Genomic DNA, 14637 nt, shown 5'->3' on the forward strand with positions numbered 1-14637 from the left:
TATGTGTTCCCATGGTAATAGAGTTGATGTGCAGGGAAGAGATTCTGCTGAATTTGGCACCGTGTTCAGTACAGATATCGTGGATTGAAGGGCTTGTTCCTGTACAGTACTGTTCTCTGTTCCATCCACTCTTTCCTGATAACTGAAGTCCTCCAACCCAGGCAACACATTGGTGAATCTCTTCTGCTATAACAGGGCAACCGAAACAACCTCCCTTGGGACTTCCCAATTGCATCACCACACACTTGTCAGGATGTTGATATCCTGACTGGTTACATCACGGTCTGGTACGGCAATTCGAATGCACAGGAATGTAAGAAGCTGCAGAGAGTCATGGACTCTGCCCAATACATCATAGTCACATCCCTCCCCACCATGGGTAATATCTACAGGAGGTGCTGTCTCAAGAAGGCAACGTCCATCATCAGAGATCCCCACCATCCGGGCCATCCCATCTTCTCACAGCTTCCATCGGGCAGGAGGTACAGAAGCCTGAAGTCCCACATCACCAGGTTCAGGAACAGCTACTTCCCTTCAACCATTCGGTTCCTGAACCAACCGGCACAACCCTGATCACCACCTCAGTACAGAAACACCGTGACCACTCTGCACTATAATCAACTTTTACTTTGTCTGAATTGTGTTCTTTTTTGTAAAAGTTGACTAAAGTTTATGCTTTTCTTAAGAATGTTGTACCTCTAATGCTACGGCAAGGCTCATAACTAGGCTTGGGTGTTCTAGGATTATTAGCAATAAATGCAGTCTTTCTCGGTGACACAAAGCATCCAAAGGGTTGAAATGTGTCTATTTCAATGCTAGGAGTATTAGGAACAAGGTGGATGAACTTAGAGCATGAATTAGTATGTGGAACTACGATGTTGTGGCCGTTACTGAAACTTGGTTGGAGGAAGGGCAGGATTGGATGATGCAGGTCCCAGGGTTCAGGTGTTTTAAAAGGAATAGGACGGGAGGTAGAAAAGTGGGGGGGGGGGGGGGGGGGGGGGGGGGTGGGGCGGGGGGGGGGGGGGGGGGGAGAGGGGGGGCTGGGGACGGCATTGCTGGTCAGGGGATAGTATCACGGCAATAGAAAGGGAGGACGCTGCAGAAGGAGTGTCCAGGGAGTCAGTCTGGGTGGAAGTCACAAATAGGAAGGGATCAATCACTGTGCTGGGAGTAGTCTATAGGCCCCCAAATAGCCCTCGGGACACCGAGGAGCAGATAAGCAGGCAGATTTTAGAATGGTGCAGGAAATACAGGGTTGTAGTTATGGGTGATTTCAACTTCCCTCATATTGACTGGCACCTCCTGAGTGCAAGGGGGATAGATGGAGCTGAATTTGTCAGGTGTGTTCAAGAAGGATTCCTGACACAGTACGTGGACTGGCCAACGAGAGGAGAGGCTATACTGGATCTAGCTCTGGGTAATGAACCTGGTCAGGTGACAGACCTCTTGGTGGGGGAACATTTTGGTGAGAGTGACTACAACTCCCTTAGCTTCAGCATAGCTATCGGAAAGGGATAAAGTCAGACGAAATGGTAAACTGCTTAACTGGGGAAGGGCTAACTTTGAAGGGATGAGGCAGGAACTACCGAGAGTAAATTGGAAACAGATGTTCAAAGGGGAAAGCACAGAAGTAATGTGGGAGAAGTGTAGGGACCACGTGAGCTGGGTTCAGGATAGGTTTGTCCCACTGAGGCAAGGAAAAAATGGTAGGAAAAGGGAACCGTGGCTGACGAAACACGTGAGGCAACTCGTCAAGAGGAAAAAGGAAGCATATGTTAGATATAAGAAGCAGGAAGTAGGAGGGGCTTATGAGAAATATTAGGGTAGTCAAGAAGGAGCTAAAGAAAGGACTTAGGAGAGCTCGAAGGGAGCATGAGAAGGCCTTGGCTTGTAGAATTAAGGAGAACTCCAAGGCATTCTATGCGTATGTGAAGAATAGGAGGATGACGAGAACGAAGGTGGGACCGCTAAAGGATAAAGAGGGCAATATGTGCCTGGAAGCGGAGGAGGTTGGGGAGGTCCTAAATGAATACTTTGCTTCAGTATTCACAAGTGAAAAGGATCTTGATCAGGATGAGGTCAAAGTAGAGCAGGTCTGTGTGTGGGACAATGTGGAGATTAAAGAAGTAGTGCTGGATCTTCTTAAAAACATTAAGATTGATAAATCCCCAGGGCTGGATATGATACACCCCAGGTTGTTGTGGGAATTGACAGAAGAGATCGCAGGAGCATTAGCTATGATCTTTGAATCCTTTTTGGCTGCAGGGGAAGTGCTGGAGGACTGGAGAATGGCAAATGTAGTTCCCTTGTTTAAATAAGGTAATAGGGAAAAACCTGGGAACTAGGTCGGTGGTATGCAAAGTACTGGAAAGGATTCTTAAGGATAGGATCTACGAGCATTTGGAGAAGTACAGTCTACCCATGGATAGTCAACATGGCTTTGTGAAGGGAAGATCATGCCTCACGAGCCTGATTGAGTTTTTTGAAGAGGTAACAAAAGAAATTGATGAGGGTAGGGCAGTGGATGTGGTCTACATGGACTTTAGCAAAGCATTTGACAAGGTCCCTCATGAGAGACTCATCCAGAAAGTCATGAGGCATGGGATCAGTGGAACCTTGGCTGTTTGGATAAAAAATTGGCTTAAAAGAAGAAAGCAGAGGGTAGTTGTGGAAGGAAAGTATTCTGCCTGGAGGTCGGTGACTAGTGGAGTGCCGCAGGGATCTGTCCTGGGACCCCTGCTATTTGTGATTTTTATAAATGACCTGGATTTAGAGGCGGAAGGATGGGTGAGTAAGTTTGCAGATGACACGAAGATTGGAGGAGTTGTGGATGGAGCTGTAGGTTGTCGAAGGTTACAAGAGGATATAGACAGACTGCAGAGTTGGGCAGAAAAATGGCAGATGGAGTTCAATCCGGCTATGTGTGAGGTGATGCATTTTGGAAGGACAAACCAGAAGACTGAGTACAGGATTAATGGTCAGTTACTTAAGAGTGTGGATGAACAAAGGGACCTTGGGGTTCAAATCCATACATCCCTCAAGGTCGCTGTGCAGGTTGATAGGGTAGTTAAGAAGGCCTATTGGATGCTAGGCTTCACTAACAGGGGGATTGAGTTCAAGAGTAGAGAGGTCATGTTGCAACTCTACAAATCTCTGGTGAGACCGCACTTGTGTTCAATTGTGGTCACCTCATTATAGGAAGGATGTGGAAGCTATGGAGAGGGTGCAGAGGAGATTTACCAGAATGTTGCCTGGTTTGGAGAACAAGTCATACGAAGCAAGGTTAGCAGAGCTGGGACTTTTCTCTTTGGAGCGTAGAAGAATGAGAGGGGACTTGATAGAGGTCTACAAGATTATGAGAGGCAGAGATAGGGTGGATAGTCAGTACCTGTTTCCCAGGGCACCAATAGCAAACACCAGAGGGCATATGTACAAAATTAAGGGAGGGAAGTTTAGGGGAGACATAAGGGGTAAGTTTTTTTATACAGAGGGTTGTGAGTGCCTGGAATGACTTGCCAGGGATGGGTGGTGGAGGCCAAAACATTAGGGGTATTTAAGAGCCTCTTGGACAGGCACATGGATGAAAGAAAAATAGGGGGTTACGGGGGTAGTGTGGGTTTAGTACTTTTTTTTAAGGATTATATGGGTCGGCACAACATGGAGGGCTGAAGGGCCTGTACTGTGCTGTAGTGTTCTATGGTTCTAAAGTTTCAATTAAAAAAGAAACCCTGCTTACTCCTTATTCTAATGGCCCAGGGCCGGTCAAGTTAGGACCATCCACCTTACCTACACCTGCTGTGGTTTTATACACCTTGAACAGGTCACCCCTCAGCCTCCTTTGTTCCAGGGAAAACACTCCCTTATAACTCAAGCAGTCCATTCCCAGCAACAAACTCGTGAATCCATTCTGCAGACTTACTAATTCTATTTCAGGAGACTGAAGGAATTGAGAGATGGTGGGGAGAGGGTGGGGATCAGTGCGGGGAAGTGGGGCCAAGGGAGAAGTTCAGGTTGTGCCCAACAGAATGGGGCAGCAGGGTGAGTGAGAAAGAACAGCCTCCCTTGCTCTCCTGCCTATCTTGGTTGGCGTGGTGACAGGAGGACAAACAGTGCATGTGTGTGTGCACGTGTGCAACAGACTGGATATCGCATCTGACCAGTTTCACATGACCAACTTCTGCATTTGGAGAAGAGATATTGAAGACATCACTACCCATTTCTCACTTCAGCCCAGCCCTCCTTGTCACTTGCCAGAGGAATTCCACTGATTTTTCATCCTAAATCCCACTATCAACTGCTGTCCGTAAGGAGTTTGTACGTTCTCCCTATGACTGCATGGGTTTCCAATGGGTACTCCTGTTTCCTCCCACATTCCAAAGACGTACAGGCTAGGGTTAGTAATCTGTGGGCATGCTATGTTGGCACCAGAAGCGTGGTAGCACTTGTAGGCTGCCCCGAGCACAATACTCACACCACGTTAGTTATTGACACTAACAACACATTTCACTGTATGCTTTGATGTTTCAATGTAGATGTGACAAATAAGGCTAATCTCTTAACCCCCTCACTTGCCAGGGGTTTGGCTAATACTGGGGAAATAAGGAAACTGGATGCCACTAGGTGTTGGTGCTCCTTCCTCTCATTTCCTGCTTCGTGCCGAGCTGTTGTGAAATTACACGTCCTGCAAACCAGGAGCAGAATTCAGCCACAGGAACCCTTGAGCCCTCTGTACCAGCCACCATCAGTCAGAGCACAGAATGCATGCAAGTTGGCAGGTCAAGCTGCAGTTACACTCGGTGCTTTGGGTCACCCTGCTTCAGGGAATATGCCATTAAACTGGAAAGATTTCTCAAGAATCATTCCCCTCTCATTCTAAACCTACACCCTCCAGTTTTAACTTCTCCACCTTGGGTAAATGACTTTTACAGTCCACCTTATCCAAGGCTCCTCATTCTCCTGTGTTAGAAGGAATAAAGAGCTAGCCTGGCCAATCTCTTCAAGAACTCAAGCCTCTAGTCGAGGCAACATCCTCTAAAATCTCCTCTGCACTCTTTCCTGCTTAATGGCATCTTTCCTAGCAGGGTGACCAAAACTGAACACAATATTCCAAATGAGCCTCACTAATGTCTTGTACAACTGCAACACAATATCCTAGCTCCTGTACCCAATGCCCTGGCTGATGAAGGCCAACGTGCTCAATGCCTGGCCCTTGAATGAATGGAAAACAAAACAACACACTCTCCTAGCTCTCTGGGTATGCCTGAGAGAGAAAAACAAAAATGAAGCCTTAAAAATACACTAGTATATGCTTCATAGCGCACCAGAGTTATGAAGGAAACTATTTCCACATTCTGCCTTCTCTGTCCAGAACTATAAATATACTGAACCACAGTATTTCCACATGTCTGTCAGCATGAGGTCACTGACTCATACAACTGGAAAGTCAAAAAGTATGCAAACAGGCTCTTCAGCCCAACTGGTCTGTGCCGACCAAGTTTCCCATCTAAGCTAGTCTCAGTTGTCCATGTTTGGCCCATCTCCCTCAAAACCTAAATCTAAACCTTACTTATGCATATACAAGTGCCTTCCAAATGTTGTTAATGTACTTGCGTCAATCACTTCCCTTGGCAGTTTATTCCACAAACAGACCACCCTCTGGGTGAAAAAGTTGCCCCAAGTCCCTATTAAATCTCTCCCCTCTCATCTTAAACCCATGCCCCTGGTTCTTGATTCCCCAACCCTGGGGGAAAAGACCGTGCACATTCACTCTATCAGTGCCCCTCATGTTTTTATGCACCTCCATAAGTTCACCCCTCAGTCTCCTATGCTCCAAGGAATAAAGACACAACCAGTTCAACCTCTCACCGTGACTCACTCTCTCGAGTCCTGGCAACATCCTCATAAATCTCCTCTGCACTCTTCTCGGTTTAGTGACATCTTTCCTACAGCAGGGTGACCAAAATAGAACATAATATTCCAGCTGCAGCCTCACCAATGTCTTGTGCAACTGCACCATGATCACCCAGCTTGTGTACTCAACTGATGGAGGCCAGTGTGCCAAATGCCTTCTTCCCTACTTCATCTGTAACATCCCTTTGTTCTACAACATTTCCCAAAACTCCAATTCAATCAAATCTCCTCCACCAGCCCCACTTTCCTGCTGTCACCACCTAACCCTCAATTCCTGTCGTCCCAACATCTGCTCTGAATACACTGAGCCCCAACGCACAGGACAAAACAAGGTAATACAGAGTGGGAGAGGACAGGGAGAGGGAGAGGAAGAGGACGGGGGGGGGGGGGGGGGGGGAGAGAGAGAGACGGATAGAATGGGGAGAGGGAGAGGATGGAGACAGGGAGAGGGAGGAGAGGGAGGATGGGGAGATGGAGAAGGGAGAAGAAAGTGTGAGGGATGGAAAGGAAGAGGGGAAGGAGATGGAGGAGAAGGGGGAGAGAATGGGAGAGGGAGGGGGAAAGGAGAGGAAGAGGAGGAGAGGAGAGAGGAAGGGTGAAGAGGGGAAGGAAGGGGGATGGGAAGGAAGGGATAGGGATAGGGATAGGAGGAAGAAAGGGGGAGAGAGAGAAGATGAGACAGAGAGAAAGCTGAGAGGGGGGAGAGGGACAGAGGGAGAGAGAAGAGAGAAATGTAGAGTGACAGAGTAGGATGACAGTTACAGAGACAGAGAGAGGGGGAGGGAGAGAGTGAACAGGTACAGAGGTATTGAGACAGGCAGGTACCAGGTACAAAGACACGGAGGAGGAGTGAGGCAGACAGCCACCGAAGGAGGGAGAGGGGGAGTGGAGAGAGAAAACCTTAGTGGGGAGATAGTGACAATCCCACCAGAGGAAGGGAAGAGAGGTGTGGGAGATGAGAGAGAAGTGTGTGAGAGGCCTACAGGAAGCTGGGGAGGAGAAGGATGAATACTGTATCAGATCAACTGCAAGAATTGGTAAGTGCGCATGAGATCACTTGACTGTACCTTCAACACATGGAAGGCACTCTATTGGATGTAGGATTTTGAGTGGACCTGGTTTGTAAGTTGCTCGGCATGTACAATGGCTAACAGGATATAATTTAATTTAATCCTACTGTTTTGTTGCCGTTTGTGCTCGTGCATATGTGACAAGGGAGCACACTCACCCCATGGTTGGATCCATGTGTGAATGAGAGCTCTGGTGTGTGGGAGAGGGAGAGGGAAAAACCTGGGAGTCCAGAAAGGAAAAGTGCAACACTCACCCCATGGTTGGGTCAAGGGCAATGCTCTTGGGGTTGTAGAGCTCCACGTCGAGCAGGATGACGCAGGTGTCACCGTTCTGGTTGCAGACAAAGATACGGTCGTCCACATCATCCACAAAGTAGAAGTTGCCTGTCAGCCAGTCGATGGCCATCTGCTCCACATCTGTGAGTAACAGAGACAACCAATTAACACTTCACATGGCTGGGGGGGTGGGGGTAGAAAGTCCAGGGTGAGAGAGAGAGAGAGAACGAGTATGGGGCGAGAGAAAGAGTGTAACTGGGGCGAAGACAAAGGGAATGGGAGAATGGGGTGGGGAATGGTTTACCTAGACCCACCACTCTCCCCCTTCCACCCTGCTGCCAGTCATTCAGTACTGACACATCTAACCCTCTCTGAAGAATGTGAATCCATTCACAAAGCCTCCACGCCCCTCCAGTCCACACCTCTGGGTAAAGAAAACTCCATCTCCAAGGTTCATTTCCAGATAAGCAAAAGCTTCTGGGCTCTAAATATCAGTCCAGAGGGTATGTTGCAATGTCACAAGACACTAGTTAGGCCACACTAGGAGTATAGTGTACAGTTCTGATTACTACACTACAGGAAGGAGGTCATTGTGCTGGAGATGGTGCTAAGGAGATTCATCTGAGTGTGGCCTGGATTGGAGAACTTTGGTTACGAGGAGGTATTGAACAGATTGAAGGGGGAGACCTGACAGAGGTTTATAAAATCTTGAGAGACCTGGAGAAGACCATAAGACATTTGTGCAGTTAGGCCATTAAGCTCATCGGTAAAAATGTCAGTCGAACCATTTGATCACAACTGACTGACTTACTGTTGTCCTTCTCAAGAGTCATGGATAGAGTAGACAGCCAGAGACCTTTTCGCAGGACTGGAAATGGTTATCATGAGAGGGCATGGAGAGGGGGAGAGGCCTAGGGGAGAGATGGGGTTATGGAGACAGGGAGGGGTAAAGGGAAGGAGGGGAGTCACAGAGACAGTGAATGGTGTAGCGAGGGAAAGGGTCACACAGATGGGAGGGGTGTAGGGGAGGGAGGTGGCCATGGAGATAGAGAGGAGTGCAGGAATAATGATGAGCATACACCATCAGCAGGGGGTGCTGAAAACTACAAAAGATATTCAAACCCACAACTGGTTTGAAGAGAGTTAAAAAAGCAGACGTCGACTAAAAACCAAGCAGCATGTTGGATAATGGACGGGTTTGAAATGTAAATAAAGCTCGAAGGACATCTGTGTTTCCATGAACTTTGCTCTGTGATCCCAGCAGCCTGTGCAATGACTGCAGTGCCTCCAGGTTGTGCAATGGTGCTGTTTCCAAGCAAATCATTCTACGCTGCTGTGTGTATCTGTGCGTGTGGTGTGAGTAAGTGAGTGTGTGTATGTATGTGTCTGTCTCATACACACTCTCTCTAACACTAACACACACAAAGTTAGTGCCAGAGTTTGGAGTTGTTGCAGCAGCAGCTCTCACTTCAGTAATTTGCTTTTGCAAGGTACAGTAACAGATGGGCCAAGCAAACTCGGTGCCGAGGAAGTAATAACGACACAAGTCTGGAGGAACGGGATGTGGTGAAAGATGGGCTTGGAACACGAAGGAGTTCTGCAGCGCGGTCAAAGGAACTGAGCATGGAACAGACTTTAATTATTTCCTGATGTGCTCTGGCATTCTAAATTTGGGAAAACTTCTTTATATAGTCACACAGATTTGAAGCAGGTCCTTCAGCCTAACAGGTCCATACAGAGATTACCATTCAAGCCAGTCCCATTTACCTGTATTTGCCCCATATCACTAAACTCTTCCTATCCATGTACCCATCCAAGTGTTTTTTAAATGTTGCAAATGTACCTCCTTCAACTACTTCCTCTGGCAGCTTGTACCGGAGATGGACCACCCTCTGAGTGAAGAAAATGCCCCCTGGATCTCTAATAACTCTCCACTCTCACCTTAAATCTATCCCCTTTAGTTCTACACTGCCCTGCATTGGTGAAACACTGTGCATTCACCCTATCTATGTCCCTCATGATTTTATACAAAGTTACCCTTCAGCCTCCTACGCTCCAAAGAACAAAGCCCCGACTTGCCCAACCCCTTTCAGTCCCTGGACTCCAGGCAACATCCTTGTGAATCTCCTCTGCACGCTTTGCAGGTTAATGACATCTTTTCTGTAGCAGGGCGACCAAAACTGATCACAATACTCTGGGTGCGACCTCACCAGCATCTTATACAATGGCACACAAGATAAACACTACATCCTCTAGTTTCCGATTCCCATTCCGTGGGAGAATACTGTGCGCATTCACCCTACCCACGCCCCTCATGCATAACAATTTTGCGAGACTTTGATCACTTTGCACTAAAGCTGAATGCTCTTTCTCTGTGCTTGTAAAAATGATGTACAATTTGAGTCCATATGAATGTTGTCTCTGATGCTGTTGCAAGCACGGTATGTTTCTCAATGCATCTGTGCACACATGCACTTGTGCAAACTGAGCATCCATTTAGTGAGGGTTTGAATATAACATCAAGGACTTATTGCTGAGGCTTTACAAGGCATTGGGCAGACCATATCTGCAGTATTGTGAGCTGTTTTGGGCCCCATATCTAAGAAAGGATGTGTTGGTGTTGGAGAGGGTTCAGAGGATCTTTATGAGAATGAAATGGTTAGTGTTTAATGGCTCTGACTGTGCACTCACTGGAATTCAGAAGAATGGAAGGGGAGGGGAGGGGAGGGGGGGAAGATCTCATTGAAACCCATCAAATACTGAAAGGCCTAGATAGAGTGGATGTGCAGAGGATGTTTCTGAAAGTGAGGGAGTCTAGGACCAGAGAATAGAGGGGGGTGTCCATTTAGAACAGAGGTGAGGAGAAATGTCTTTAGCCAGAGGGTGGTGAATCTGTGGAATTCTTTGCCACATACAGTTATCTAGGCCAAGTTATTTGGTATAATTAAGGCAGAGGATGATAGTTCTTGATTAGTAAGGACATCAAAGGTTACGGGAAGAAGGCGAGTGATTGGAGTTGAGAGGAAATGGTTAAATGGCAGTTTAGACTTGATGGGCCAAATGGCCTGATTCTGCTCTTATGACTCACGGTTGTACGGTTTCACAATAAACACAACTTTGACTTTGTACAATTCTATAATTCTCTATAAGGTCACCCCTCAGCCTCCTATCACAGCCTGCTCAACCTCTCCCAATCACTCAGGCCCTAAAGGTCCCAGAAAACAAGCAGATCCCAGAATATCAGAGTAAATTCATTTCACCTCTCCCCCAAGTACTGGCAAAGCAAACACCACTGCCATCCCCTACAGAGTCAAAGAATACCACAGCACATAGAGTACCGAGGTACATTAACAAAGTGAAAGAGGGGACTGAGTGTGGTGTATCTAAGTTTGCTGATGACACAAAATTGAGTGGAAAAGCTAATTGTGCAGAGGATGTGGGGAGTCTGCAGAGAGATATAGATAGGTTAAGTGAGTGGGCAAGGGTCCGGGAGATGGAGTACAATGTTGGTAAATGCCAGGTCATCCACTTTGGAAGGGAAAAGAGAAGATCAAATTGTTAAAGGAGAAAGACTGTTTCCCTGCTGTCTGATTGTATTCAGAAGGAAACCCCACAGTGAGAGCACCATCCACAGTTCCATTATCAATACCTCAGGGTCAGACCCATACCGGGAGCACCATACACAGTTCCCGTCTCCCTATTCCTGGGTCAGACCCATACCAGGAGCACCGTGCACAGTTCCTGTCTCCGTACCCCTGGGTCAGACCCACACCGGGAGCACCATGCACAGTTCCCATCTCCGTACCCCTGGGTCAGACCCACACTGGGAGCACCGTGCACAGTTCCCGTCTCCCTATTCCTGGGTCAGACCCACACCGGGAGCACCGTGCACAGTTCCCGTCTCCCTATCCCTGGGTCAGACCCACACCGGGAGCACCGTGCACAGTTCCCGTCTCCCTATCCCTGGGTCAGACCCACACAGGAGCATCGTGCACAGTTCCCGTCTCCGTACCCCTGGGTCAGACCCACACCGGGAGCACTGTGCACAGTTCCCGTCTCCGTACCCCTGGGTCAGACCCACACCGGGAGCACCGTGCACAGTTCCCGTCTCCCTATCCCTGGGTCAGACCCACACCGGGAGCACCGTGCACAGTTCCCGTCTCCCTATCCTTGGGTCAGACCCACACCGGGAGCACCGTGCACAGTTCCCGTCTCCCTATCCCTGGGTCAGACCCACACCGGGAGCACCATGCACAGTTCCCGTCTCCCTATCCTTGGGTCAGACCCACACCGGGAGCACCGTGCACAGTTCCCGTCTCCCTATCCCTGGGTCAGACCCACACCGGGAGCACCGTGCACAGTTCCCGTCTCCCTATCCCTGGGTCAGACCCACACCGGGAGCACCGTGCACAGTTCCCGTCTCCCTATCCCTGGGTCAGACCCACACCGGGAGCACCGTGCACAGTTCCTGTTCCCCTATCCCTGGGTCAGACCCACACGGGAGCTTCGTGTACAGTTCCCGTCTCCGTACCCCTGGGTCAGACCCACACCGGGAGCACCATGCTAGTACCAAACTCTTTTTCATTGAATTGGAAAGGAATTCACAGCAAATATTTCACAAGGACAATAAGGGAACTGGGAAATTTGAACTAACAATAATAAGAAGAATGTTCTGGAGTCCACAAGTCCCAGAGGGATTAATAGAATTATGAATGTCTTCTATGACAGAGAGAACTCATTCTTTAACACACACGCCAGTTGAAAGCCAGAGCAGGGTTACAGGGATGATTGCAAGGAAGTGTGGGTGGGAGTGACGGGGGGGGGGGGGGGGGGGAGTGTAAGGGATGGAGGGGGAAGGGACAAAGAGGAGAGGATTACGTGAACCAAGCAGGGAGGTCTGTGATATAAACCTTCTGTAAACTCAAGACAGCCATCCTTTAACTGCCTGAACTTTGGACAGAGGGGAGAGTAAATAAACAGCAGTTCACAGTTACTGCAGTGTCCTTCTGACACGAGAGAGGGGGGGAGGGAGAGAGAGAGAGCAAAATAGAGAGGAGAGGGGGAGGAGAGAGGAGGTAGGGAGAGAGGAGGTAGGGAGAGAGGAGGAGGGAGAGAGGGAGAGGGAGGAAGAAAGAGTGAGGGAAAGAAGGCTGAGAGAGCAGAGAAGGGAAGAAAGAGCGAGTAAATATGTATGGGACAGAGAGAGTGGGAGAGTGGGGGAAGAGAGGGTGTGTGCGATAGAGGAGGGCAGGGAGGGTGAGATAGTGGGAGGATGACTGTGGCAAGGAGAAAGTGTTGATGTGGGACAGTAGAGAGAGACAAAAGGATGGAGGAGAGTAGGAAGGAGAGTGGGAGGGGGAGAGGGGAGGGAACAGGGAGAAGGAAGGGAGAAGGGCAGACAGTGGGTCTGTGACAGCTGGAGTGACAGAGGTAAGGTAGAGAGGAGGAGCATGAAGGAGGAGAGGAGGGGAGGGTGCAGGGTAAAGGAAAGAAGGGAGGGCAATTCCACACCTTTCACCAACAGCAAGTGTACGGTGGGAGAGAAAGCACCGTGTGTGGTGTATATGTGTCTGTCTCCCTCTGTGTCTGTGCATGTGTGTGGGAGTCTGCAACTGTGTGTGTGTGTGTGTGTGTGTGTGTGTATACGTCTCTGTGTACGTGTCTGCATCTCTCTGCGTATGTTTGCATCTGTGTTTGTATGTGTGTGCATGTCTGTGTGTGCGTGCGTCTGTGTGCATGTATTGTGTTTGTGTTTATCAGTGTTTGTGTGTGTCTGTGTGTACTTTTGTGTGTATGTGTTTGTCTGTATCTGTGTGTCTGTCTGTGTATATAACAGAGATATGTGTTTGTGTGTGTGTATATATATGTGTGCTTCTGTGTGTCAGTGTATGTGTGTCTCTCTGCTCATGTTTGCATCTGTGTTTGTATATGTGTGAATGGCTGTGTATATCTGTGTGTGTCTGCATGCGTTTGTATCTGAGTGCATGTGTTTGTATATGTGTGCGTGTGCATCTGTGTGTGCCTGTGTGTGTGTCTGTGTGCGCGTGTGTATGTGTTTGCATCTGTGTCTTATCTGTTTGTTTGTGTGTGTATAGGTGTGTCAGTGTGTCTATCTGTGTGGTTGCATCTGTGTTTGTATCTGTGTAACCTACAGCCATCACATCAAGTCCTTGGAGCGCTTCCACATAAGCTGCCTCCAGCGCATCCTGGGAATTACCTGGCGTGAGCGGGTGCCTCACACTGAAATACTTGTAAAGACTAACTGCAGAAGTGTTGAGGCCATGATCACCCAGCGTCAGCTGCAGTGGCTGGGGCAGGTGATAAGGATGCCCCCATGTCGGCTACCCTGCAGAGTGTTATACAGCCAGCTACATCATGGTCGATGCTCAGCTGGAGGGCTGAAGAAGCGTTATAAGGATCAGAGGAAGAATGCTTTAATGAAGTGCAAGATCAGTCCTGAGGACCTGGAGGACGTTGCTGCTGACCGTAACACTTGGCGACAGCTGTGTAGGGACGGGGTTCGTATTCTGGAGATGGAAAAAAACAGAAGCGAGCAGAAGAGAGCCAGGAGAAATGTCTGTGTATCTGTGTGCGTGTGTATGTGTATCAGTGTTTGTGTATATAGGTGTGTCTGCATGTATGTCTGTGTGTTTGTGTTATGTGTGTGACTGTGTGGGTATGGGTGTGTGTCGGTGTCTGTGTATATCTGTATGTGTATGTGTGTGTGTCTGTATATCTGTGTGTGTGCCTGCGTTTGTATCTGTGAGTGTGCATGTATGTCTGTGTGTGCATGCGCATGTGTTTGTATCTCTGTCTATGTGTTTGTATCTGTGTGTGTGTTTGTGTATGTGTGTGTCTGTGTGTTTGCATCTGTGTATGTATATGTGGATTTGTGTGTTTGTATATACTTGTGTATGTGTATGTCTGTGTATATCTGTGTGTGTGTGCACATGCGTGTATGTCTGTCTGTGTGTTTGCATCTGTGTTTGTATATGTGTATTTATGTATGTCTATGTGTATCTGTGTGCGTCTGTGTATCTCTCTGCATGTGTGTATGGGTCTGTCTATCTGTGTTTTGTCTGTATATGCTTGCATCTGTGTGTGTGTGTGTGTGTCTGCTTGTATGTGTGTATCTGTGTCTGTCTGTGTATACCTCTGTGTGTCTGTATGTGCGTGTGTCTCTGTGTGCATGTGTGTTTGTATGTGTGTATGTCTGTGATTCTCTCTGCGTGTGTGTATATATCTGTGTTTGCATCTGTGTTTGTATATGCGTATCTGTATATAACGGTGTACATCTGTGTGCGTGCGTGCATGCGCGTCTGTGTCTATCTGTATGTTTGCATCCGTGTTTGTGCTTGTCTGTATATCTGTGAGAGTG

The 14637-nt window shown here is 48.2% G+C and overlaps 1 protein-coding gene across 1 annotated transcript in view; it reads right to left on the reverse strand.

The window, feature by feature from the left end:
- Positions 1-14637, reverse strand: part of LOC140741643 (low-density lipoprotein receptor-related protein 1-like) — a 561364-nt gene that overhangs the window by 480899 nt on the left and 65828 nt on the right. Inside the window, 2 exon segments of the mRNA XM_073071927.1 lie at positions 4572-4684; positions 7235-7400. Of these exon segments, the coding sequence (XP_072928028.1) occupies positions 4572-4684; positions 7235-7400 (279 nt within the window).

Source organism: Hemitrygon akajei, chromosome 18, assembly GCF_048418815.1.
Source record: "Hemitrygon akajei chromosome 18, sHemAka1.3, whole genome shotgun sequence".
Lineage (NCBI taxonomy): Eukaryota > Metazoa > Chordata > Chondrichthyes > Myliobatiformes > Dasyatidae > Hemitrygon > Hemitrygon akajei.